Source organism: Xenopus tropicalis, chromosome 1 (genome assembly GCF_000004195.4).
Source record: "Xenopus tropicalis strain Nigerian chromosome 1, UCB_Xtro_10.0, whole genome shotgun sequence".
Taxonomy (NCBI): Eukaryota; Metazoa; Chordata; class Amphibia; order Anura; family Pipidae; genus Xenopus; species Xenopus tropicalis.
In genome coordinates this window covers 50,545,439-50,572,227 of record NC_030677.2, presented here as the reverse complement: position 1 = coordinate 50,572,227, position 26,789 = coordinate 50,545,439, and the positions used below count along the sequence as shown (strand labels likewise).

The 26,789-nt window shown below is 42.3% G+C and overlaps 1 protein-coding gene across 5 annotated transcripts in view; it reads right to left on the bottom strand.

Moving 5' to 3' along the window:
- Positions 1-26,789, bottom strand: part of ddx60 (DEXD/H-box helicase 60) — a 160,585-nt gene that overhangs the window by 31,946 nt on the left and 101,850 nt on the right. For all 5 annotated transcript variants that reach the window (XM_031895459.1, XM_031895458.1, XM_031895460.1 and 2 more), the window contains 11 exons: positions 25,706-25,861; positions 23,488-23,629; positions 16,539-16,691; positions 11,996-12,098; positions 10,235-10,350; positions 9,679-9,848; positions 5,328-5,580; positions 4,686-4,858; positions 2,886-3,041; positions 1,481-1,630; positions 595-714 (listed from right to left, as the gene is read on the bottom strand). In XM_031895459.1, coding sequence (XP_031751319.1) covers positions 595-714; positions 1,481-1,630; positions 2,886-3,041; positions 4,686-4,858; positions 5,328-5,580; positions 9,679-9,848; positions 10,235-10,350; positions 11,996-12,098; positions 16,539-16,691; positions 23,488-23,629; positions 25,706-25,861 — 1,692 coding nt within the window. The remainder of the gene's footprint in view (positions 1-594; positions 715-1,480; positions 1,631-2,885; positions 3,042-4,685; positions 4,859-5,327; positions 5,581-9,678; positions 9,849-10,234; positions 10,351-11,995; positions 12,099-16,538; positions 16,692-23,487; positions 23,630-25,705; positions 25,862-26,789) is intronic.

Sequence of the window (26,789 nt, the reverse complement as noted above, 5' to 3'; positions counted from 1 at the left end):
GAAGATGCAATGTGGTCTACCTAAAGACTGGTTTTAGTATGCCTGCACTGTGCCCATACAATTTAGCATTTCATGCACATTTAATATAAAATAAGGGGGGGGGGGGCAACACAACAGGCTGCAGTGATAGGGTTATATTGTGCCATTGCACTGGTAATTGGGAAATATTGGTGTGGCTGTATACCTGAGAGTGCAGCACAACAAGAAGGCAACTTTTAAACAGAAGTACTGGAGGTGCTTCTGAAAGTGAATCTTTGCTATATACTGGCACAATTGCCTGCACAAGGTAATTATCACCAGCATAGCACACAGCCACAATTATGTGGCAGACCCTGCTCAATGAACAGGGTCTGCATTATACAAAGTGAATGCCTATTGTTTAATTAGGAAATAATATATCTTACTTGGAAAAATGGCTCTGTGCTATAGAATCATCCATCTCTAAGCACCCAAACATTTGATCTAGTGCAGACTTCTATAACCAAACAGTTAATTGGTTGCTACAGGTTAGCAGACCAGGCAAAATAACAATGCCATTAAAAATTATTTTGACTTCCAAAAACCATATCTATAATATGAATACAGAACACATACCTGAGAATTTAATGCATCAGTACGGTAATCCCTTGTGAAAACACCACACAGAGCCACTCCATTGGGCAAATTTTTGTTGAACTGATTCATTACAGTGGTTACCACCTGGTTTACAAGAGCCTGGGTAACAAAATAAGACATGGTAATAATACAAATATTAATATGATATTTACATTTTGTCTTGCCTATAACTTCCTGTCCTGCCTAGGTAGGTTGATTAAGGGACACAGAGTGTATAAACCAAGTTTGTGCCATTGTTTTAAGCACCTAATAAAATTATCAACCAAAATAGCTTGAAATATTCACCAATAGCTTTAAAAACATCAAAACCACTGCACATTGCTGTTTATGTGAGTGCCATTTGGATTATGGTTTATTAAACCTGCAATGCACACTGTGACCCAAAGGGATAAAACTGCAAGACCAGAATTGGTCATGTCTTTTTTACATTATTTAATTAAAATATGTAAGGTTAGCTTTTAATCAGATAGCAAAAAATAAATCTCATTGATTTCCCAATAACCTGAAGTGGTACATTTTGATAATTCTACTGAAACATGGGTCATTTACAATGTATAAAGCAAAGTGCAAAGTGCAAAACTGGGCACAAACCACCACATTTTTGTTTGCACCCTGCCCCGCACTTTGCCCCAGAATGAAGTGCAAAGATCTGCACTTCCCAATGAATAAAGCATTCTTTGTGTTCAGCAACACTGTATTCATGAGGTGTGTAGATATCCCCATGCTGCCCACTACCCATCCCCTAACTTGTGTCAGTCAGACCGGGAGTCAGTCGGGAGTTCAAGAGGGTACAGGGTACTAAGAGGTCCTGTACTTACAGCCTGTACTATGATTAAATAATATCATCTAAAAATCAGAATTTTACCTTTGTTGGTGAAACATACACAACCACACCTTCATGGCCTTGACTCAGAACTTTCTGCATGCAGTAGTACGAAGCGTAAGTCTTTCCTGAAGATGTAGGGGCAACTATCACCGCAGACTCATTATTGTCAACAACATCAAGAAGTTTACGCTGTCGGCACATAACACTGTCATTATTTGCCAGACATTATCAGTGTAAGCAAAGAGTTATTGTATATCACCTAGATAAAAAATAGCAGATGTTTGATTAAATATCCACTGGTCTCTAAATAAATGAAGTTACTCTAGTCTAGTTAAACCCACAAAATTAATTCATTTATACTTACTCTTCTGAACATTTTTGCCATTTACATTCATTTTTAGTGGTTTATGAGTTATTTATATAACTTAGCAATTTTTATATTGCCAGTATAATGCTTTCAGCTCAGCAGAGCTTTTCAAAGTCAGCAACAATGTGAGATTTCTGCATTGAGGTATCCAGAGGCCCACATTGTTAAAAGCATTTTTGTAGGCTACTTAAGTTAAGTGATTCATATGTTATTTGTTAAACATCTGGAACACTATAAAAAAAACTGACAAAAAAGAATAACTGTAGCAGGGAGTGTGACAATTCAGAATATCTCTTTTTTTCAGGTTTATTTTATCAAGTCATCAAGTAATGCTGCCTTTAAATGTGGCTATATGGTCGTAAATAATTATATACACAAGCTATAATGCCTGTTTCTTGTCCAAACAAGTTTAATTATTATTGGAAAACAATTCAGTCCAGATCTTTCAGTCTCCTGCTGTAAGTGAAGGAAGTTTAAAGCATGTCACTAGAACTGCATAACACTGGTTCTTTCAGATAATATAGTTATAATGCCACAGGCTCCTCACAATTCCAGGACCACCACAGCATGAACGATACCAGCAGTAACAGCATAAGAAGGTAGCACAACCAAAAGTCCATGCTGAGATGGTTAGACAACTTCAAAAGAAATATATGGGGCAGTGAGTGAAGAAAATGAAGAAGTTCAGGCTTGTAGCTGTACAGTAAAACAATACCAGCTACTTATAAAAGGTGGCCAAATACCACTGGTAGCAATTTAAACCTGGAGCTCCTGCAATGCCCCCTGCTCCCCATCACTTACCTTTCCTGCACTGAAAGGGGTCACAGGGGGGCCACATTGCTAGTGCTGAGAGCTAAATTGTGCTTTTTGCACTAACAGAGCTGAACTTACAGTTTAAAAAAATGTAAATTTTAAAGTTCACGATTCAAAATCGTGTTTTAATGAATCGGCCCCTAAGTCTGGCCCCTGGCCTTGCAGCACAAATTTTAAACACTATGCGGTGGGGAGGGGTACCTCGTCACTAGTAATATGTGCACACACATTTTCATATAAGCAAATAAATAGGTGACCCTTTACCTGCCATGTGTCCGGTATAAAGTGTTGTACTCTTGGATCAGGATCTGTCCTCTCCTCTCTTACCAAGTATGGACTCATAAACTGCAATTGGAAACGAGCTGCTCCAACTCCAACCATGCACTCTGCCTTCTTCTTGTCCTCTCTGGCACTGGTTACCTGCAATTATATATTTTTTTAAATATGCATGGAGTATATGTTAATTCCATTGAGATAGGTGTAACCTAACTGCTTATGTCTAAGCTTGCACTGGATATTATGTCACCCAAACTAAACTATTATACCATAAGGCGCATCTCTGCCAAGTAAGATGGTAATGGTAATTTCTAATGCTACTGGCTCAGCAATGTATAATCAGAATATGTAGATTACTCATGGAAAGTATCTTGTGCATAATTTACTAAATTACCAAAGCATTTTTTCTTTACGTGGGCACATTCTTTGTTAAATATTTTGTTGTGTTTGGCCCTTCAGTGGTAAAGCCTCCGGCAATAAATGAAGGCTACAGAAACAAGCAGCTAACTGTAAGCAACTTTCTGTAAACGTATTGAACAATGGACATATTATTCCCAAACACACAAACTCTACTTAACTCTGTGTCCCACTGGGGTGTCCGGGGCCCAGGAGCACACCCTCCACGCACACACATCACATTGCATTACACGTTGCAATCTTAGGGGGTAAGGGTGGAGGGCCTACGTTGCTGGAAGGGATCGGGACGGGGTCAGCAGTTCAGTCACTTATTTGTGAATTAATTTGTATTTATTTAATTTCTTTTTATATGCCAAACCATACTATTGGACTATTGGACACAGTCTGTTTGGTTTGTATGTGCACACAGGCATGCACATAATAACATACTAGAAGGAGCGCTCAACCAAACTGCAACGACTGCCTGGTTGTTGAAAAATATAGTATATATATATATATATATATATCAATCCAAATGGTGTCCGCACTCCAAGGCTCAATGTTCTGCGGGGTGCTAGCCAAAATTATGTCTGTATAGAAAATAATCATCTGTGGCCAGCACACCCTTCAATGTTTCATCAAAAAAATTTTATTGTAGATATATTGTTAAATCCAACGTTTCGGTCCTTATTAGGACCTTTCTCAAGGACCTTGAGAAAGGTCCTAATAAGGACCGAAACGTTGGTTTTAACAATATATCTACAATAAAAAATTTTTGATGAAACATTGAAGGGTGTGCTGGCCACAGATGATTATTTTATATATATATATATATATATATATATATATATATATATATATATATATAAATATATATAGGAGGAAAAGAGTATTGCACTCAAGTTTAATAACAGTGCAATACTGTTTTCTTCCTATATATATAGGAATACAGTATAGCCATAGAGAGTCATATGGCACGACACAGGACTTGGAAAAAAACGACTTAAAGTTTATATCTTTATTATTGCATAAGACCCAAAAAACCATAAGGAAGTAAAAATAAGTGTGTTGAGATGTAACTGGGCATGGTTGGTGGGAAGTGTGATAAATGCATTCATGTACTTCAGAGAATTGTCTTATACATACTTGTATATATATTATAAGTGCTATTTAAGGGCAAGTAATTTCCTCCCACATTCAAAAAACATATAGAAAGGTTAATTAGTTCCTGATCAAATTGGCCATTGTGTGTGTGTGATAGGGACCTTAGATTGTAAGTTCCACTGGGGCAAGGACTGATGTGAATGATATATAATATCTGTAAAGCACTGCAGAATATGTTTGGACTGTATGAGTAAAACATTATAGCCACAATAATAAAATGGCACATACCTTAGCGCGCGGCAATGTGCACGCCAAGTTCTCAAATCCCAGATAACTAAGACATTGAGCTATTAGTTGTTGATCCTCATTAGTCAGCATGTCCTTGTATTTATAATGAAGTGTTTGTATCTTCTTCATGATTTCCACAGCAATATTTAAATCGTCCTCCTCTTCTGAGGACACTTAAAACAAGATATTGGGAAAGTAACAAAACAAAGTGCTAAAAAAGGGCTCCTGTGTTTCTGACCACAATTACATCAGGAGGACATTAAACCTACCTCCTAATGTATACAATACAGTGCATAATAGTTTAGTTACTATTCAGACAAGAGAATAATTTTTCAAAGAAACATAAAAAGGAATAAAAATAAAACATATGTAACATTTAACAATATGTAAGAAATTATAATGAATTGTAATAAACAGGTAAATACCCTTGAGGACAAAAAAGGAGAAATTTCTTATTAGAGTAGGTATTTGTTATGGAACTATTATCCATTGAACTGTATCTATTAGGAGAGGGGTTCTCCTTTGCTCCTTTTGCTTCACAAATTTGTTTGGTGGTTGAAATGTATTTTTTCATTGGCCTCAAACCATTATAAATATTAGGATATTAAATATTAGGATACACTAAGAAAGAATAATACTTACTGTCTGTGCAGCAGTGCTCGACCCACACCTTAAAGGAAATTCTTAATCCTAATAGTTCTGCAAGAAGCTTCACTGAGCGGGTTTGGGTATTTTTTATGAAACTTTCCAGTTTTTTTAAGCCAGGAAAAAAATTTGCTCTCATTTCTTTTTCAATTGAAGATGCCACTAATTTCCACTGTTCAGCGTCTTTAGTTTCCTCTTTGGCATTCATTCTTTTCTGGTTTTCCTCTATGATTAGATCTTTTTTAGACTTCTATGAACACAAAATTGAAAGTAAAGGTAAGATAAGGCAAAATTGTATGTTTTATGTATTATAATATTATTATTATTAATATTTTAATGTATTATTGTTTGTGTTATACACTTATAAGACACCTAAATTCAGACGACTGCAGCCTCATACTGCTGCAAAGTACTAATGGGTGCATAGATTTTCCAAATCAGTAGATAAGGGTCCTGGGATTGTCATATGAGATGGTTCATTATACAAGTATTCTATAGGTAGATTGAGTTTTGTGGTATCTGAAGTGTTATTGGGCAATGTCTTACTATTATGCTTCTAAAAACTGACCCAGTTGAAATAAGTTTTTGGAGGGTTAGAAAAAAAGTGGCACTTCTGTGGCAAACTATTTAGTTTATATCTGGAAGACTATTGTTTTGTGCATTCATAAGACTTGACTTTTAATATAAAAAATAAAACCAAGAGGCAAAAGGAGATAACGCCGAAAACTAAAAAAGTTTTTACACGTTCAATCAAGGTCCTATAGAGAATTGTCTACTGTGAGAGCCTTAAACTCTCATATACTAATTATGTAGAAATGTATGTGTGCAGAAATGCATGTGCTTAGTTTACAATATTATTTTAGATGCTGAGTTCATACATAGATGAAAAAACCTTATTCACAGCAGACTAGTACAAGGTTTACTATCCTATGTTATGTATTTTCAGGTTGGAACATGGCTGGCTGTCTTTTAGCAGGCATTGATTTAGAGGCATTATACACTAGTTTTACACACCGAACAGGTATTGAAGCTACCAGGTACTTCTTTGTGAATAGATATGATAAGAAGCGGGTGAGCTTTCTGATTAGACTGCTCTTATTAAAGCTCTGGCACATGAGGGAGATTAGTTGCCCGCGACTAATCTCCCGATATGACATCCCACCGGTGAAAATGTAAATCACCGGTGGGATGGCATACGTGGCGTCGCAATTTGCGGAAATACATTTTCACCGGTGGGATGTCATATTGGGAGATTAGTCGTGGGTGACTAATCTCCCTCCTGTGCCAGAGCCCTTAAGGGTGGAGACACATAGAACTACTTGTAGCAGCTACTTCTGGCTACTAAAATAGACAATGATGATTGTTGGTAATTCTCAGTAAAATAGTACGGTGTATAGGAACTTTTAACAATCAGTGGTCAAGGATTAGAAAACTACTTAATAAATACTGGGATATATTAAAGGTTGATCCCAACCTTAAGGAGGTTTTAACAGACCAACTTCTTGTAGTAGAAAGAAAGGCATGTAGTCTAGGTGATTTACTACTAGATAATGATTATTCTAAAAAAAAAAAAACTGTTTAGCACTTTTTCTGACCTATACAGTGGTGTGAAAAACTATTTGCCCCCTTCCTGATTTCTTATTCTTTTGCATGTTTGTCACACAAAATGTTTCTGATCATCAAACACATTTAACTATTAGTCAAAGATAACACAAGTAAACACAAAATGCAGTTTTTAAATGAGGGTTTTTATTATTTAGGGAGAAAAAAAATCCAAACCTACATGGCCCTGTGTGAAAAAGTAATTGCCCCCTGAACCTAATAACTGGTTGGGCCACCCTTAGCAGCAATAACTGCAATCAAGCGTTTGCGAGTCTTTTACAGCGCTCTGGAGGAATTTTGGCCCACTCATCTTTGCAGAATTGTTGTAATTCAGCTTTATTTGAGGGTTTTCTAGCATGAACCACCTTTTTAAGGTCATGCCACAACATCTCAATAGGATTCAGGTCAGGACTTTGACTAGGCCACTCCAAAGTCTTCATTTTGTTTTTCTTCAGCCATTCAGAGGTGGATTTGCTGGTGTGTTTTGGGTCATTGTCCTGCTGCAGCACCCAAGATCGCTTCAGCTTGAGTTGACGAACAGATGGCCGGACATTCTCCTTCAGGATTTTTTGGTAGACAGTAGAGTTCATGGTTCCATCTATCACAGCAAGCCTTCCAGGTCCTGAAGCAGCAAAACAACCCCAGACCATCACACTACCACCACCATATTTTACTGTTGGTATGATGTTCTTTTCTGAAATGCTGTGTTACTTTTACGCCAGATGTAACGGGACACGCACCTTCCAAAAAGTTCAACTTTTGTCTCGTCGTTCCACAAGGTATTTTCCCAAAAGTCTTGGCAATCATTGAGATGTTTTTTAGCAAAATTGAGACGAGCCTTAATGTTCTTTTTGCTTAAAAGTGGTTTGCGCCTTGGAAATCTGCCATGCAGGCCATTTTTGCCCAGTCTCTTTCTTATGGTGGAGTCGTGAACACTGACCTTAATTGAGGCAAGTGAGGCCTGCAGTTCTTTAGATGTTGTCCTGGGGTCTTTTGTGGCCTCTCGGATGAGTTGTCTCTGCACTCTTGGGGTAACTTTGGTCGGCCGGCCACTCCTGGGAAGGTTCACCACTGTTCCATGTTTTTGCCATTTGTGGATAATGGCTCTCACTGTGGTTCGCTGGAGTCCCAAAGCTTTAGAAATGGCTTTATAACCTTTACCAGACTGATAGATCTCAATTACTTTTGTTCTCATTTGTTCCTCAATTTCTTTGGATCTTGGCATGATGTCAAGCTTTTGAGGTGGTTTTGGTCTACTTCTCTGTGTCAGGTAGCTCCTATTTAAGTGATTTCTTGATTGAAACAGATGTGGCAGTAATCAGGCCTGGGGGTGACTAGAGAAATTGAACTCAGGTGTGATAAACCACAGTTAAGTTATTTTTTAACAAGGGGGGCAATCACTTTTTCACACAGGGCCATGTAGATTTGGAGTTTTTTTTCTCCCTTAATAACGTAAACCTTCATTTAAAAACTGCATTTTGTGTTCAATTATGTTATCTTTGACTAATAGTTAACGGTTTTTGATGAGCAGAAACATTTTGTGTGACAAACATGCAAAAGAATAAGAAATCAGGAAGGGGGCAAATAGTTTTTCACACCACTGTAGATTCATATAATGTAAGTGAAAGTGAAGTTGATGAAATCTTCAAAAAACTTTTTTATTACTGGTGCTAACTACAATATTAAACAATTTATCAATTGTAGAACTATGGGTGTCATTTATGCAGCAGTTGGGATTGTATACTGGGAAGACTAAAAGACTATTGAGAAAAGGAGCACTGGAGCACATTGGTACAACGAATAATCAAAAGGATGCCCCATTAGCAAGACACATGCGGTATTTTCATAATTCAAATGTGCAATCAGTGTATTTCTTTGGTATTGAAAAAGTGGTTCTCAAGGCCAGAAATGGAAATATTGATCAGATGTTATAAAGGAAAAAATGTTGAGGGATTTATAGATTGAAAACTCGAGCCCCCATGAGTCTGAATAAAGGATTTACTTTCTTTTCCTTCATAACAAAATAAACCAGACTATGACTTTAGATTAATGTACTGATGATCATATATTCTGCCATGAGTGCATAAAACAATAGTCTTCCAGATATATGCGATGAGAAGGTGGTAAACACTGTGTGCACAGTTACTCTAATTTTTCATACAATCTAAATTATGTGAGACTATTTAGCTTGACAAAAAAGAATTATTTGTTCTGTATAGAGGAGACCCAGGGTAAAGAATATTGATGTTTAGACAGCAATAACAAGCCGACCCTGCATTGAATATGCCAGACTGGCCCAAAGACATCTGTGTGAGATTATCAGGTCACCATATACCTACCTATAAACACGCGAAACTTTGTTTTATGCGATTTTCTTGGTACAAGTTTGGGCAGTTTTAAGGAATCCTGCATTTATTACAGAAAATGCAAGACAGCACAGTAGGCTGCTGTCTCTCCAGTGCATGGAATTCACATATTAATAAAAAGAGGCCTTGCTCGCTATTCATTCTTATAACTTAGTGCGAAACCATAGTGGCACGAACAAAGAGGAAAATAACAGCAATAGGTACCAAGCCTCAAATTATTATCCTTGCCATACCTGTGTACAACTGGGCTTTAGTTGATCTTGGAACGAAATACCTCTGCTATGAACCTGCCTTTGACACTGCTATTAATGCCTTGTGTATGTGTGTAAGGAATATGTGTAAATATATAGTCATACTTAAAACATAATGCAAGTCCTTACCTGTGGTTGCTTTTTCTTAACAATAACCTTTTCTTTCTCCCCCTTCTTTTCAGGGTCATCATTCTGTATTACAATTGTCTTGGATGATGAGGAGACTAAAGATTGCCCGCTAAAACGGTGAAGAGTTTGCAGCTTTTGGTAATCTCTGAGAGCACGTTCATCTTTCAATGCTGTTAGAAGCCAAAAACAGTATTTATCCTCTTTTCTGATTGCATCTATTTTCTACTAACAGTGGGACTATCTACTATTTGCCATTTCAGTATTTAATTTACATAGGTTACAGCTGTTGAAGCAAATATACAGTTTGTATTAGTGCTGTGTAATAGTACATTATATTAAAATGCATTTAAAAGTATGTTTGTGTTGTTGATCATTTAACAGAACTTCCACAAAGCAAAACGCATAAAATATGGAGATATGGATATTAACTGCCATCCATCAAAATCTAACCTTGTCCCTAGTTCATTTTCTGTAAATGTTAAGATATATACTCCAATACTGACCCCCCAACCCACCAACCTTCCCACCCGAGACTCTGTCGTAAATGTTTCTGTACCTGCCTCATCTCCCTTTGTTCTGTCATAATCATCACTTAGTGGACGTCCAGAATGCCAGTGTGTAAGTTCATCAAAATATTTCCCTCGAGTGACTGGGGTCTCTTTATGTTCAATACTAAACAGATAGATTCATTAGTATCAACATTAATGCAAGTGGAGCAAAATGATATACAGGTATGAGATCTATTATCTAAAATGCTTGGAAAGCATAGCATCAGAATCCCTACACCTGTGATTGCGTTTTGTTGTGATTTTCAGATTTATGAAAAATCTTGAATGGGTTGATCATGATCAAGTTTTGTTATGGAGTCAAAACCATAGCAGGGAAAAAAATATGCCAAGCGAAAAATCTTGATTAACAACTTGCAATTGTGCAATGTAATTGTGCCTAAATGAAAACTCTGGCAAATGACTGAGGGTCAGCTGTATGATACCATAAAGGGCCTTTGCAGGTTATTTGGGGCTTTATGTCCCTAGTTCTGAAAGTTCTACCAACCACTTAAGGAATGAGCTAGTACCTTTATGTGGTTAAGGAAGATGAACTTTTAAACTAAATGTAAACAATTATTAACATTATTACAGAGATAAGAATAAGGGTGGGTGTTAGGTAGTACAATACATAGACAACCAATTTAAAACCTGTTGTTTCCCCTGCATCTGTCAGTTACCAGATGTCCAAAAATGTTAAAAGATGTAAAAATAGAAATACACTGGTTTTCCTGATTTTCCAATTTCTGTTTTTTACAGTTTCTGTTTAAATTAAAAAGTAGGGCTCAGTTACAATGCAATGTGCAAAAGGCAAATAAAGGCTGCAATCCACCATTTTTTTGCACTTTGCACACAGCATGGGGTATTGTGCAAATAGCGGCAGACAAGAATGCTTGGGAGCACTGCCTGCACTAGGCACCCACTGGGCTTCCCAAAGGCAGGCAGAAAGGAAAGGGCCAGGGCCACCTGATGCTGTGCTTGTCACTGAGAGCTGAAGTGCTTCTGAGCACTAAGGGGCACGTTCTCCTCCCCTTAGTGCTTTTGCACTTGTACCACCTGAAGTCATAAATGAGGCTGCAGCTAATTGCACAATGCCCCATGCAAGGGGCTAAAGTGCAAAAAAAAAGTCAGATTGCAGCCTTTTTTTGCATGTTGCACACTGTGAGGGACATTGTAAATGAGACCTAACGTCTTTTTCTATGAAAATATAATGAATCTAAAACACTTGGCACTGATGAAATTTCCAGTCCAAAATTATCTCACTTTCTTTCCTACTTTAATGGAAATTGGTTCTTAATGGATAGGGTTTTACTGATGCTTTATAAAGAGGGAGCTAAATTCTTACATGAACATAGCCATTTAAAGGCTTATCCATCAATTTTTGAATATGAGCTTTTTGTAAATTCAAATAAACTCAGATTTTTACAAAAACTAAACTTGCTTATTTATGAAAAAATTTGAAAATAAAAACTCAAATTAATTAATGAAAAAAAATCGTATGCATGGAATTTGTATTCTACCTATCATTTTTAAAGGATTTACAGACTTACGCATACATTTTGACATGGATAGAACATGCAAGCTTTTAGATGCTTTTTTTATTACATTCAAAATTTTCAAATGTTTTGTGCTTAATAAATATAAAGCATTTGTGTTTTTGAAACCATAATTTGAATTTATGAGTGCAAAAAAAACTGAATCATGACAAAAATTTTAATTTGAGCATTTATAAATTATCCCCTTAGTCCATATTTCCAGAAGGATTCACACACCTGCTTAAAAATGGTAATTCATCCAAAAAATCCCCAGCATACTCTTCAACAATGTCAGATTTTGCTCGTAGAAGACCTATAGTTGGCATGTTCTCCTCTCTCACTTGTTAAAAAAATAAGAAAAAAATGTTAAGTGTAATTAAAAGATGCATTTCTTTTGTTGCAGTCGTCATTACTGAGTCGTGATGAAGGGTTTAACGCTGGGACTGAAAATGTATTTGCCTTTCTAACCATAAAAAGCAACTCAGGTAAGAAGGATTTGATGGATTGGATTCCATCTGATTTGATGGATTGGATTTAACCATTATCCAAAACACCAATACAATGTAAATGATGTATATAATGTATAGATTGTTATTATTAAGTAGGCAGCAGATTTGCACCTAAAGAATGACACGCAGATGTTATTTTAACCGCAAGCTCTGAAAATAAACTGCACTGTTTATGGGTAAAAAAACATAGAGAACTGTGTCTGAGATTGCACTTTGCATACTAAACTTGAGACCTAGGGGCTGATTCATCAAAGTACGAGTTTAAATCCTGAAATGGGAAAAATTCGGATTAAATACGATAATTTCTGATGATCGCAAATATCACGAAAATGCTTACGAAAAAATCATATTAGTCATGATAATATCGTATTGGCGATCTGAAAGTCCCAAAATTTTCGTATCAGAACAATCGTAAAATGCAGGAAAACCTTTCTGACTTGGTCCTTCTGTGCATGATTTTGGAAGCCTCCCATAGGACTCAATGGCACTCTGCAGCTCCAACCTGGCCCAAGGAAAGTCTCCCATAGGGCTCAATGGCACTCTGCAGCTCCAACCCGGCCCAAGGAAAGCCTCCCATAGGGCTCAATGGCACTCTGCAGCTCCAACCTGGCCCAAGGAAAGTCTCCCATAGGGCTCAATGGCACTCTGCAGCTCCAACCTGGCCCAAGGAAAGTCTCCCATAGGGCTCAATGGCACTCTGCAGCTCTAACCCGGCCCAAGGAAAGTCTCCCATAGGGCTCAATGGCACTCTGCAGCTCTAACCCGGCCCAAGGAAAGTCTCCCATAGGGCTCAATGGCACTCTGCAGCTCTAACCCGGCCCAAGTAAAGTCTCCCATAGGGCTCAATGGCACTCTGCAGCTACAACCCGGCCCAAGGAAAGTCTCCCATAGGGCTCAATGGCACTCTGCAGCTCCAACCCGGCCCAAGGAAAGTCTCCCATAGGGCTCAATGGCACTCTGCAGCTCCAACCTGGCCCAAGGAAAGTCTCCCATAGGGCTCAATGGCACTCTGCAGCTCCAACCTGGCCCAAGGAAAGCCTCCCATAGGGCTCAATGGCACTCTGCAGCTCTAACCCGGCCCAAGGAAAGTCTCCCATAGGGCTCAATGGCACTCTGCAGCTCTAACCCGGCCCAAGTAAAGTCTCCCATAGGGCTCAATGGCACTCTGCAGCTCCAACCCGGCCCAAGGAAAGTCTCCCATAGGGCTCAATGGCACTCTGCAGCTCCAACCTGGCCCAAGGAAAGTCTCCCATAGGGCTCAATGGCACTCTGCAGCTCCAACCTGGCCCAAGGAAAGTCTCCCATAGGGCTCAATGGCACTCTGCAGCTCCAACCTGGCCCAAGGAAAGTCTCCCATAGGACTCAATGGCACTCTGCAGCTCCAACCTGGCCCAAGGAAAGTCTCCCATAGGGCTCAATGGCACTCTGCAGCTCCAACCCGGCCCAAGGAAAGTCTCCTATAGGGCTCAATGGCACTCTGCAGCTCTAACCCGGCCCAAGGAAAGTCTCCTATAGGGCTCAATGGCACTCTGCAGCTCCAACCCGGCCCAAGGAAAGTTTCCCATAGGACTCAATGGCACTCTGCAGCTCCAACCCGGCCCAAGGAAAGTCTCCCATAGGGCTCAATGGCACTCTGCAGCTCTAACCGGCCCAAGGAAAGTCTCCCATAGGGCTCAATGGCACTCTGCAGCTCCAACCTGGCCCAAGGAAAGTCTCCCATAGGGCTCAATGGCACTCTGCAGCTCTAACCCGGCCCAAGGAAAGTCTCCTATAGGGCTCAATGGCACTCTGCAGCTCCAACCCGGCCCAAGGAAAGTTTCCCATAGGACTCAATGGCACTCTGCAGCTCCAACCCGGCCCAAGGAAAGTCTCCCATAGGGCTCAATGGCACTCTGCAGCTCTAACCGGCCCAAGGAAAGTCTCCCATAGGGCTCAATGGCACTCTGCAGCTCCAACCTGGCCCAAGGAAAGTCTCCCATAGGACTCAATGGCACTCTGCAGCTCCAACCTGGCCCAAGGAAAGTCTCCCATAGGGCTCAATGGCACTCTGCAGCTCCAACCTGGCCCAAGGAAAGCCTCCCATAGGGCTCAATGGCACTCTGCAGCTCTAACCCGGCCCAAGGAAAGTCTCCCATAGGGCTCAATGGCACTCTGCAGCTCTAACCCGGCCCAAGTAAAGTCTCCCATAGGGCTCAATGGCACTCTGCAGCTACAACCCGGCCCAAGGAAAGTCTCCCATAGGGCTCAATGGCACTCTGCAGCTCCAACCCGGCCCAAGGAAAGTCTCCCATAGGGCTCAATGGCACTCTGCAGCTCCAACCTGGCCCAAGGAAAGTCTCCCATAGGGCTCAATGGCACTCTGCAGCTCCAACCTGGCCCAAGGAAAGTCTCCCATAGGGCTCAATGGCACTCTGCAGCTCCAACCTGGCCCAAGGAAAGTCTCCCATAGGACTCAATGGCACTCTGCAGCTCCAACCTGGCCCAAGGAAAGTCTCCCATAGGGCTCAATGGCACTCTGCAGCTCCAACCCGGCCCAAGGAAAGTCTCCTATAGGGCTCAATGGCACTCTGCAGCTCTAACCCGGCCCAAGGAAAGTCTCCTATAGGGCTCAATGGCACTCTGCAGCTCCAACCCGGCCCAAGGAAAGTTTCCCATAGGACTCAATGGCACTCTGCAGCTCCAACCCGGCCCAAGGAAAGTCTCCCATAGGGCTCAATGGCACTCTGCAGCTCTAACCGGCCCAAGGAAAGTCTCCCATAGGGCTCAATGGCACTCTGCAGCTCCAACCCGGCCCAAGGAAAGTCTCCCATAGGGCTCAATGGCATTCTGCAGCTCCAACCCGGCCCAAGGAAAGTCTCCCATAGGACTCAATGGCACTCTGCAGCTCCAACCTGGCCCAAGGAAAGTCTCCCATAGGGCTCAATGGCACTCTGCAGCTCCAACCTGGCCCAAGGAAAGTCTCCCATAGGGCTCAATGGCACTCTGCAGCTCCAACCTGGCCCAAGGAAAGTCTCCCATAGGACTCAATGGCACTCTGCAGCTCCAACCTGGCCCAAGGAAAGTCTCCCATAGGGCTCAATGGCACTCTGCAGCTCCAACCCGGCCCAAGGAAAGTCTCCTATAGGGCTCAATGGCACTCTGCAGCTCTAACCCGGCCCAAGGAAAGTCTCCTATAGGGCTCAATGGCACTCTGCAGCTCCAACCCGGCCCAAGGAAAGTTTCCCATAGGACTCAATGGCACTCTGCAGCTCCAACCCGGCCCAAGGAAAGTCTCCCATAGGGCTCAATGGCACTCTGCAGCTCTAACCGGCCCAAGGAAAGTCTCCCATAGGGCTCAATGGCACTCTGCAGCTCCAACCCGGCCCAAGGAAAGTCTCCCATAGGGCTCAATGGCATTCTGCAGCTCCAACCCGGCCCAAGGAAAGTCTCCCATAGGACTCAATGGCACTCTGCAGCTCCAACCTGGCCCAAGGAAAGTCTCCCATAGGGCTCAATGGCACTCTGCAGCTCCAACCCGGCCCAAGGAAAGTCTCCCATAGGAATCAATGGCACTCTGCAGCCCCAACCTGGCCCAAGGAAAGTCACGATAACAAAGATTGAATGAATCCGAAACTTGTACTCGTTGCGATTTTGTCGCGTAATATTTGCCGCACAGTACGAAAAAGTTGTGCAAAGTAACGAAAAAATCGCCGAAAATACACAAGGTACGAAAACTTTTTTTTGTATTTGGAGCCGATCGTACTTTAATAAATAGGCCCCCTAGTGTGCCATATTGACTTGAATTGGAAAACCCTGACAGTGCTAGAATTATTTACCCCAAAAATCCTCTAGTGTACCTTGTACCATCAGCCTTAGAGGGGTAGTATACATTTTTATTCAAATAGATGTTAGAGAGCTCGTACTGATTAAAAATGGAACCGGTCATTTAATTAAGGTAATAAATGAGTTCCTGCACAGCTATAGGTTGCAGCATAAAGCTTTACAAAGTTATAGAACATGGCACTAGTGTATGGCAGTCACACAGCTATAAACAAAATCCAGCAGTTGTTTTTGAATGATATATAACTCTCCCAGAAACAGAAAAACCTAGAAGAGCTCTAAATAATATTTTTTGCAAGAAATGCAATGCATGCAATTATTAATTCTGTAAATGCAAGTGCGGCTGAATGATGTTTAGTTTAGGGGATGGGTAGGGTGCATTAGAGGGGATGCCTCTAACATTAACAGTACAAATGCTGCTGATTAAAAGAAAATCATTTCCTTTTAATTACCAATTATTGAGGAAGCCTTTGAAAGGAAAGGACGTGATGTTGTTCTGACGTCATAAGATTGTATTTGTTCACTATGTGGATTAATTTCCAAAATGGAGTTCCAGAGAAATGAAAACTTCTCCTCTATTGCCTTCCCGAATATCAACTTGGAGCCTAAAAGTAAATATTTAATAGATATAAAGAATGCAAGTGAATTCCTAATACTGATGAGCAACTGGAAATTCAAAACTTCTTTTGTAACTGATATTCCTATTTTATTAAATATTTCTCAACCGTTTAGGGTTTTCGATATATATTCTAATCCATAACAGATGTCAACCCAACCTGGTATGAAAAAGCACCAGAACATAAAATAGATTTCTGGGCATAAGATGCAAAATTATTAGTTAGGGTATCTTCCCACATCAAAACACAACACACAACAATATTTCTGCAGTTTTTTTAAAGGAAAACAGATTTAGACAATGTTTACCCATGTCACATGAAAACATCATATTGGAGTTGGCAGGAGTAAACAGGGCCATAATTATGGGTTGGCAGAAGAGGTACGTGACTAGGGTGCAACCATGGGTGGTGCTGGGCACATATCTCTTCTGCCTGCCTTCCACTAGAAATTTTGCCTTGAAGGACTTGGCACACAAGTTGTGCGTGTGGGGGGTTTGCTCTGAGTTGTGCTGGGCACACAACCTCAGGGGGGTGTTACTTCCTTAGCCACCCAGAACTCCCACCCTTCTATCTAAGACCATGCAGCAGCCTCCATGTCTGACTGACAGCCAGCACTCAGGTAAGTGTCACAAACATACTTTTCAATCTAACACAACCTTACAATTACACCTACAGACACACATATGGTGTTGTCACACAGTGTAGCTCATTTTTTATATTGACGATTTTTTTTACAATTTTATTGCAATTTATTGCCAGGGCTGCTACTGCCACAAGGAGTGACCAGTTACCAGAGGCTGCAAAAGGCCACCTCTGCTAACTTTAAGAGAAGAATATCCATTTAAAAGAGACCTGTTTAGTTTATTAGTTACAATTGTATCTAAGTGCAAGTGATGTCTGTCAACTTTTCTGGACTCCGGACTTATTTAATTAAGTTTGAGAAATATTGTATTTTTTTAGCATTTAGCGCAGGAGATCAAAGAGAAATGAAGGACTTTTCAGTTGGGAGGTATGCTTTAAGGTCATGACAATGGGGGCATATTTAGGTCCGGTGCCTAGTGTGGAGACATTGGACTTTCTAAATCAGTTATATTTGCTTACATAAAATAATATGTATTTCTTATATGGTTCTTTATTTTATGAATAATTGTTAATTTTTAAAGATATGAATCCCCATATGTAATAAAGGGCACTAAGTTTGCCCAGGAACAGTAATCCATAGCAACCAATAAGATGTTTGCTTTTAAACAGGGGTTCAGTAAATTTTACCGCTTCTGGGCAAACGTAGTGCCTTTTATTACATGGGGGTAGGAACTTTAAAAACAAAAGCTTAAAAATACCACATGCATTTGGAGGGACAAAAAGAAATGCTGCACGTAGCACGGCGGGCATTTTTGACCACACCCATTTTTGTGACCACACTCTCTAAACACCACTCCCATTTTACAAAATTTGGCAAAGTTTGAACACATTTCTGGGTGTTTTGGGGTCTTGTTTTATGTGTTATTACAGTTTTGCTAAAAAAGCTTAAATTGCCCTTTAAGCTGCAAGTCTCAGTTCCCCCATGAGACCTGCTTATTAGTTACAATTGTAGCTGTCAGGATCAGCGGGATTCGAACACCACTTGTGGTGGTCCTGGCGGCATGCATTAGCCTCTGTAGCCACTGGAGGCATTTGGGCTCTGTCTGTTTCTTCCCTTATCTCCTACTTTCTGTCTGCTCTCTTTCCTCCGCCCACCTCATTAACCTCATGTGTTTCCCATCTCCTAATCTTCACCCTTTATAAGCCTTTCCCTGACCATTGCCCCTTGCTTGGTCATTAATTGTCTTTCGTGACCCTGCCGTCCTGTTCCTGTGTCCTTGTTCTCGCTGGTTCCAAGCTCCAGTTCCGTGTCCTGATCCTGCCTTCTGCCTTGTTCCTGAGTCCTTTCTAGTTCTGCCTTGATTTCCCGGTTTTGACCTTGGCCTGTCCTTACTTCGCTTGACTGCCGCTTGCCCTGACCTTTTGCCTGTTTTGGATTCTGCCTCTGCCTGCCGTTCAAGATTCAGTCTGTATATCCTTTGTGTGCACTGTTAAGTCACTAAGTTTATTAAAAGTTCTTCACTATCAACATGGCCTCTGACACCAGTTCTGTTACCTATGGTTACACTCCGGGTTACCCCGTCTTCAGGCTCCCACCTTCCTGGTACTCCATGGTGTCTCCTCAGGGAGACCGTGACAGAATGACCAAGATGTACAAAATGGAGCCTGCTGGTAACTCCTCCATGTCCTGTGATGTTGAACTACAACTCTCTACCGCTCCTTGGCTCTCTACCCTCAAGAAATACAAAGGTGAGGAAGATTCTTTTTCTGCCTTTCTGCTATCATGTAAAGCCTTAAGTTCTGCTCCATTTTTTGTACAAGCCACTAATCCTTTAAGGAGTAGACTTATAGCTCATTATCTCCTAGAGGGAGATGCTCGTGTATGGGCGGAATGGTGCATTGCTGAAAAGGCCAGTTTTTTGGAGGATCCCTGTGCTTTTTTGTCCTATCTGAAAGCTACTTTTACTGGGGATTTATTCCCAGTTACCTCTGACTCATTCTCTTCAAGTGCCACTGGGACTGCCGGTTCTGTAAAACCTTTCCCGTTTACCCCTTCAGTCCCAAGATATTCACAGCTTGTTGAGTTAAATATATTGAATATCCACCAGCCTACTGTTCCTTCCTATTATGATTTTTATGATGAGGAACTAGACTGTGAAGATGACTATACTGATTTTTCTGATTATGAAGATTGGGAAGATGTGGATACTGATGAGGATGAGATTCAAACTGCCATTAAACCCATGTCTGTTCATTTACCTTCAGTTCAGTCTGTAACTGCTCCTCTGTCAGCTTTGGCTGTTCGGCAGTCTGACATCAAACCTGTGACCATTTTCAAGTCTCTCAGACCTGAACCCCAGTTCGTGAGTCTGTCTATTAAAAACCAGTCTCTTGCTCAAGTTCCTGCAGCCAAGCTTCCAGTGTCTGCTCCAGTGCCAGCTATCTCCCTGTCTGCTCCAGTGCCAGCTATCCCCCTGTCTGTTCCGGTGCCGGCTGCCCAGCTTCCAGTGTCTGCTCCAATGCTGGCTATCTCCATGCTACCTGCTCCAGGGCCGGCTGCCCAGCCTTCAGCACCTGCATATTTGTCAATTTTTCTGGTTCCTGCTCTCAGGCGGCTTGGTCCCTTGCCAGCTTTCCCACGGATTGGGTCCCTACCAGTCCTCGGGCAGTCCAGCTCTGAACATTCATCAGCTTCTGTGCCTGAACTGCAACCCTCAGCTTCTGTGCCTGAACTGCAACCCTCAGCTTTTGTGCCTGAACTGCAACCCTCAGCTTTTGTGCCTGAACTGCAACCCTCAGCTTTTGTGCCTGAACTGCAACCCTCAGCTTTTGTGCCTGAACTGCAACCCTCAGCTTTTGTGCCTGAACTGCAACCCTCAGCTTTTGTGCCTGAACTGCAACCCTCAGCTTTTGTGCCTGAACTGCAACCCTCAGCTTTTGTGCCTGAACTGCAACCCTCAGCTTTTGTGCCTGAGCAACCTCAGCTTCTGTGCCTGAACTGCAACCCTCAGCTTCTGTGCCTGAACTGCAACCCTCAGCTTCTGTGCCTGAACTGCAACCCTCAGCTTCTGTGCCTGAACTGCAACCCTCAGCTTCTGTGCCTGAACTGCAACCCTCAGCTTCTGTGCCTGAACTGCAACCCTCAGCTTCTGTGCCTGAACTGCAACCCTCAGCTTCTGTGCCTGAACTGCAACCCTCAGCTCCTGTGCCGGCTCCCCGAAAGCTGTCTGCTCCTGTGCCGGCTCCCCGAAAGCTGACTACTCCAGTGTCAGCTGACTCCCTGCCCGCTCCTGTGCCAGTCTCCGCTCCTGTGCCAGTCTCCGCTCCTGTGCCAGTCTCCGCTCCTGTGCCAGTCTCCGCTCCTGTGCCAGTCTCCGCTCCTGTGCCAGTCTCCGCTCCTGTGCCAGTCTCCGCTCCTGTGCCAGTCTCCGCTCCTGTGCCAGTCTCCGCTCCTGTGCCAGTCTCCGCTCCTGTGCCGGCTCCCCGAAAGCTGTCTGCTCCTGTGCCGGCTCCCCGAAAGCTGTCTGCTCCTGTGCCGGCTCCCCGAAAGCTGTCTGCTCCTGTGCCGGCTCCCCGAAAGCTGTCTGCTCCTGTGCCGGCTCCCCGAAAGCTGTCTGCTCCTGTGCCGGCTCCCCGAAAGCTGTCTGCTCCTGTGCCGGCTCCCCGAAAGCTGTCTGCTCCTGTGCCGGCTCCCCGAAAGCTGCTGCTGCTGTCTGCTCTAGCACCTGCTGTTAACTTGCCGGTTCCTGCATCCGCAGTCCAGTCTCCGGTTCCTGCATCCGCAGTCCAGTCTCCGGTTCCTGCATCCGCAGTCCAGTCTCCGGTTCCTGCATCCGCAGTCCAGTCTCCGGTTCCTGCATCCGCAGTCCAGTCTCCGGTTCCTGCATCCGCAGTCCAGTCTCCGGTTCCTGCATCCGCAGTCCAGTCTCCGGTGTCTGCCATCCAGCCAGTGCCCGCTCCGGTGTCTGCCATCCAGCCAGTGCCCGCTCCGGTGTCTGCTACTCAGCCAGTGCCCGCTCCGGTGTCTGCTACTCAGCCTGTGCCTGCACCCCGACGGCTGCCTTCTCCTGTGCCTGCACCCCGACGGCTGCCTGCTCCTGTGCCAGCAGTAAGGTCTGTACCAGCTCCAACCTCCGTGCCGGTTCTCCAGCCATCAGCTCCTGAGCCGGTTCTCCAGCCATCAGTTTCAGCTCCTGTGCCAATGGTCCTGCCCGTGATAGCTCCTGTGCCAGTGGTCCTGCCAGCTCCCATGCCAGCAGTTGTGGCTGCTCCAGCCTCTGTGCCAGCGGTCGTGCCTGTTTTCGCTTCAGTGCCTATGTTTCTGCCACCTGCCTCTGAGGACAAAATTGCTTCCGGGCCTAACTTCCCTGCTACTAGATCTGGTGGTTCTGTTGTCACAGGCACTGCCAGTTCTGTTGCAGTGAGTGGTGGTCTTGTTGCTTCCCTGGGCATCTCTCTTCCACCTGTAGTGGGTGTGTATGATGGTGCTTCACCTGTAATGGGTGTCTATGATGGTCCTCCACCTGTAATGGGTGTGTTTGATGGTGCTTCACCTGTAATGGGTGTTTTGTGTGGCGTCTCATCCGCTGTGGCTCCTGACCCTGGCGTCTCATCCGCTGTGGCTCCTGACCCTGGCGTCTCATCCGCTGTGGCTCCTGACCCTGGCGTCTCATCCGCTGTGGCTCCTGACCCTGGCGTCTCATCCGCTGTGGCTCCTGACCCTGGCGTCTCATCCGCTGTGGCTCCTGACCCTGGCGTCTCATCCGCTGTGGCTCTCGATTCTGGCAACTTCTCTGTTCTAAATCCTGACCTTGGTGGCCTACCTTGTGTTAATGATCCTCTGGCTTCGGCTCCTGACTCTGGCGACACTCCTGTTCTGGCTCCTGGCTTTGGCGACCCTCTGGCTTCGGCTTCTGTTCCTGGCGACCCTCTGGCTTCGGCTTCTGTTCCTGGCGACCCTCTGGCTTCGGCTTCTGTTCCTGGCGACCCTTTGGCTTCGGCTTCTGTTCCTGGCGACCCTTTGGCTTCGGCTTCTGATGACCCTCTGATTCCGGCTTCTGTTCCTGGTTATTTTCAATTTTTTGCAGTTCTTTTGTTTTTGGTCTCTCTGGACTTGAAACTTTTGGACATTTTTTGGACTGCAAGCCTTAAGGACATTTTTGGTAGGAAAATGTTTAAAATATGTCCACCCGATCCTGGGATCGCCCAGTGGTCGATCCTCAAGGGGGGGGTAATGTCAGGATCAGCGGGATTCGAACACCACTTGTGGTGGTCCTGGCGGCATGCATTAGCCTCTGTAGCCACTGGAGGCATTTGGGCTCTGTCTGTTTCTTCCCTTATCTCCTACTTTCTGTCTGCTCTCTTTCCTCCGCCCACCTCATTAACCTCATGTGTTTCCCATCTCCTAATCTTCACCCTTTATAAGCCTTTCCCTGACCATTGCCCCTTGCTTGGTCATTAATTGTCTTTCGTGACCCTGCCGTCCTGTTCCTGTGTCCTTGTTCTCGCTGGTTCCAAGCTCCAGTTCCGTGTCCTGATCCTGCCTTCTGCCTTGTTCCTGAGTCCTTTCTAGTTCTGCCTTGATTTCCCGGTTTTGACCTTGGCCTGTCCTTACTTCGCTTGACTGCCGCTTGCCCTGACCTTTTGCCTGTTTTGGATTCTGCCTCTGCCTGCCGTTCAAGATTCAGTCTGTATATCCTTTGTGTGCACTGTTAAGTCACTAAGTTTATTAAAAGTTCTTCACTATCAACATGGCCTCTGACACCAGTTCTGTTACCTATGGTTACACTCCGGGTTACCCCGTCTTCAGGCTCCCACCTTCCTGGTACTCCATGGTGTCTCCTCAGGGAGACCGTGACAGTAGCTAAGTGCAAGTGTGGCTTGTTGAGTTTCTGCGCTCTCTGCCAAAAGCTACTTATTTAATTAAGTCTGCGAAAAAATGTATCTAAGTGCAGGTGACACTTTTTAAGATTTCTGGGCTCTCTGCCAAAAACTACTTTTTAATTAATTTTGCATATTTTTTAGCTGCAGTGCAGGAGATCAAAGGTAAATGAGGGACTTTTCAGTAAGAATCTGGGACTGCTGGCTGAGCTGAAAAAAGAGGGACTGTCCCATGACAGAGTGTTCTTACATGGGCGCCCATGTACTAGAGCTTTATACAACCTAGATAGAGGGAGAAGAACCCAGATAAACACTGTCATACCTGTATTGTTCTCTTTTTCATAGTAATATGCAATGTTTTTCAACAGCAAACCATCACTTAGATCAGCAATGTGTGTCCAATTTATTTTCCAGTTTGAGGTGTTGGAAAACTTCTTCAGAATAATGTGCTCACATATTATTTGCTAAAAAAACACAATGAATATATAAAAATTCAATATGAAATACTTGTATTGGGACCTACTGTAATTATAATAATTGCCTCTCTTATGCAACCTTATTATTTTATCTTCTGTCCAACTTTGTCAGAGGAACTTTCTATTTTTCCTTTACAGGCAGCCTATTCTTATCTTTCCTGATCTGCCTGCGCTACCTTTCACACTACAGACAGATCTGATTTGATGGGCAGTGGAACCAAGTCTATCTTGCAGATTCATTAGTATCCATGAAAGCTAATGGGTTCCTTTCTAAAACCAGACTAAAGTCTAAGCTACCACCAACACGAACTTTGGGAAAGTACAAATGAAAGAAATGCAAACTTATCTTTATGGTAGGTTAAATAGTAAAATGGAATGGCACTCCTGATCATATTGTATTAAGCATTATAAAATATATTATAAAATATGTAAAAAATATGTAAAAACATAAAGAGGCTTTAGGCAATAACAGGCTAGGGAAATGTGTGATGTGTTTCAGACCAATCCAGCACTTAAAGGGATTGTTCACCTTTGAGTTAACTTTTTTTTTTTTATTTCAATATTTTTTATTTCAAAATAAAACATACAAAGTACAGGCTACTATTAGGTAACATAGTGTATACAAAAAATCAATACCATAATGTATTGGAGTTTTGGTGAATCGAAAGTAGCGAACATACATATAGGGGCTGATTTATTAAGACACGAATTCCGACCGAATTGGAAGAATTCCGATTGGAAAACGAACATTTTGCGACTTTTTCGTATTTTTTGCGATTTTTTTCGGCGCCTTTACGACTTTTCGGAAATTATCGCGACTTTTTCGTTACCAATACGATTTGCGCGAAAAAACGCGAGTTTTTCGTAGCCATTCCGAAAGTTGTGATTTTTTAGTAGCGTGAAAAGTTGCGCTTTTTTCGTAGCGTTAAAACTTAAAAGGCGCGACGTTTCGCGCAAGTTTTAACACTACGAAAAAATCGCAACTTTTTGCGCAAGTTTTAACGCTACGAAAAAATCGCAACTTTCGGAATGGCTACGAAAAACTCGCGTTTTTCCGCAAAAATCGTATTGGTAACGAAAAAGTCGCGATAATTTTCCGAAAAAATCGCAAAATACTGATCATTACGAAAAAAACGCAATCGGACGCATTCGGCCCGTTCGTGAGTAAGTAAATGGGCCCCATAATGTGTAGTCTGCGGGCGCATCTTAGGGGACTAGAGGGGTTCCCTTGCGGGGGCCACTCCAGGATCCTTTATTTTCTTTTTGAGTTAACTTTTACTTTGATGTAGAAAATGCTATTCTGAGACAATTTGCAATTGGTCTTTATCAATATTTGTAGTTTTTTTTAGATATTTCACTTTTTGTTCAGCAGCTCTCTAGTTTGGAGTTTCAGCAGCTATCTGGCTGCTAGGCTCCAAATTACCTTAGCAACCAGGGAGCAGTTTGAATGAGAGGATGGTAAATGAAAACAAGTTGTAAAAAGTAACAATAAACATAAAACTGTATCCTCGCAGAGCAATAGTTTTTGGGCTGCTAGGGTCAGTGACCACCAATTGAAAGCTGCAAAGAGTTTGAAGAAAAAGGCAAATAGATCAAAGACTATAAGAAATAAATAATGAAGACCAGTTGAATAGTTGCTTAGAATAGGGAGTTCTATAACATTCTAAAAGGTAACTTAAAGGTGAACCACCCCTTTAATCATAGGCATCTGCTCCTAGTCCTAAAACAATCTTACAACACCATATGGATCACACATCTAAAATATTTCCTATTTAACACTTCTTGTGTCCTTGTCACTTATCTAATTTATGTGTTTTGGGATTCCTTACTCTATCCTGCATTCAGTTTCTCCCAAATAATGTTCTTTTTTAATTGCTTTTTGTGTCCCATTATGTCACATTATTACTACTACTACTACTACTACTACTGTCTTGCCTCTGTACTAGGAGTAAGGACCTCTTACTCTAAACTTACAATGAAAGTAATCACAACTTATTGTATATTCAGGAAAAACTTGTTGTTGCCGTACATGAGTAACACACACTTATAGACAAAAACACTTACCCAATCTAAACATGCTAATACTGGGCTGTTCCAATCTGCATGGATGTTCCTAGATTTCATTCTCTGGGAAAGGGGCAAAACCAGCAATATGGCCACACTCAGACAGTACATTCTGCATAGGTCAGCCACTTCTTCCAAGGTCAGGTCACTGTCATCCTTGAGAAACGAAAAGGGAAAATATTGTATCATACATTTGGGGGAATGTAATAAAAGCCATAAACAGAAAAAATGTGCACAAAAAAGAATAAAAAATTGCATTTTTGCAATGTGATATTGTTCATTAGACTGTTATTGCATTGTGAATTTTAATTGTGCATTGCAAAATTTTTAAGACATTCTTGAAGGTGGCATAATCTTTTGAAGCAACCTTAACAACTTTTTCATTAAAAGACATGTAAAGCCTACATTTGCCTACAATCAGTTGGGCATGTCTCCCCCACCCAAATAGCATCATTTGTACTGCATATATCCCCTCCGTTTGCAAGTGCCTTCACATTTTCTCAAAGCAAATAGCAGCTTTCACCATTTTTCCTCTGATACATAATCAGATACATTTAAATCTGCAAACAGCATACACACACACAGACCCTTATTCAGCATACATTTCATCAAGAATACAGGCTCACACAGGCAGAACTGTCTCTGATAAATGTTCTGCTTTGTTTGAGCTGAGCTCAGGAGAGGAGGTTAGGAGAAAAAAATTGAAGCAGACAGCTAGAACTGAGTTTCTATGGGAACCAGCAATGCCATCTTCTTCCACTGCCGGAAGTGGTCAGTAAACTATTTCCGCATTTGCAAAGGCCATATAAAATTCACACAAAGGCAAATTTGTTTACACAGAAGCAAACATTTTCGCATTGAGAATAATTGTTCCATTACTTTCCCCCTTTTTTATTACATTTTCCCAATTTTGTTTTGGCCTTTGGGACCCATGGAACTATGGAATTATGGCATGAATTTCATTATGGCTATGTTGTGCCCAGGGCGATGTTTATATAGGCAGCACAAATCAATCTTTTTCAATAAATACTCCATGCTCTGTTTGCAGTGCCACAGATTTATGTGTGCAGGTACTGCTAACCAT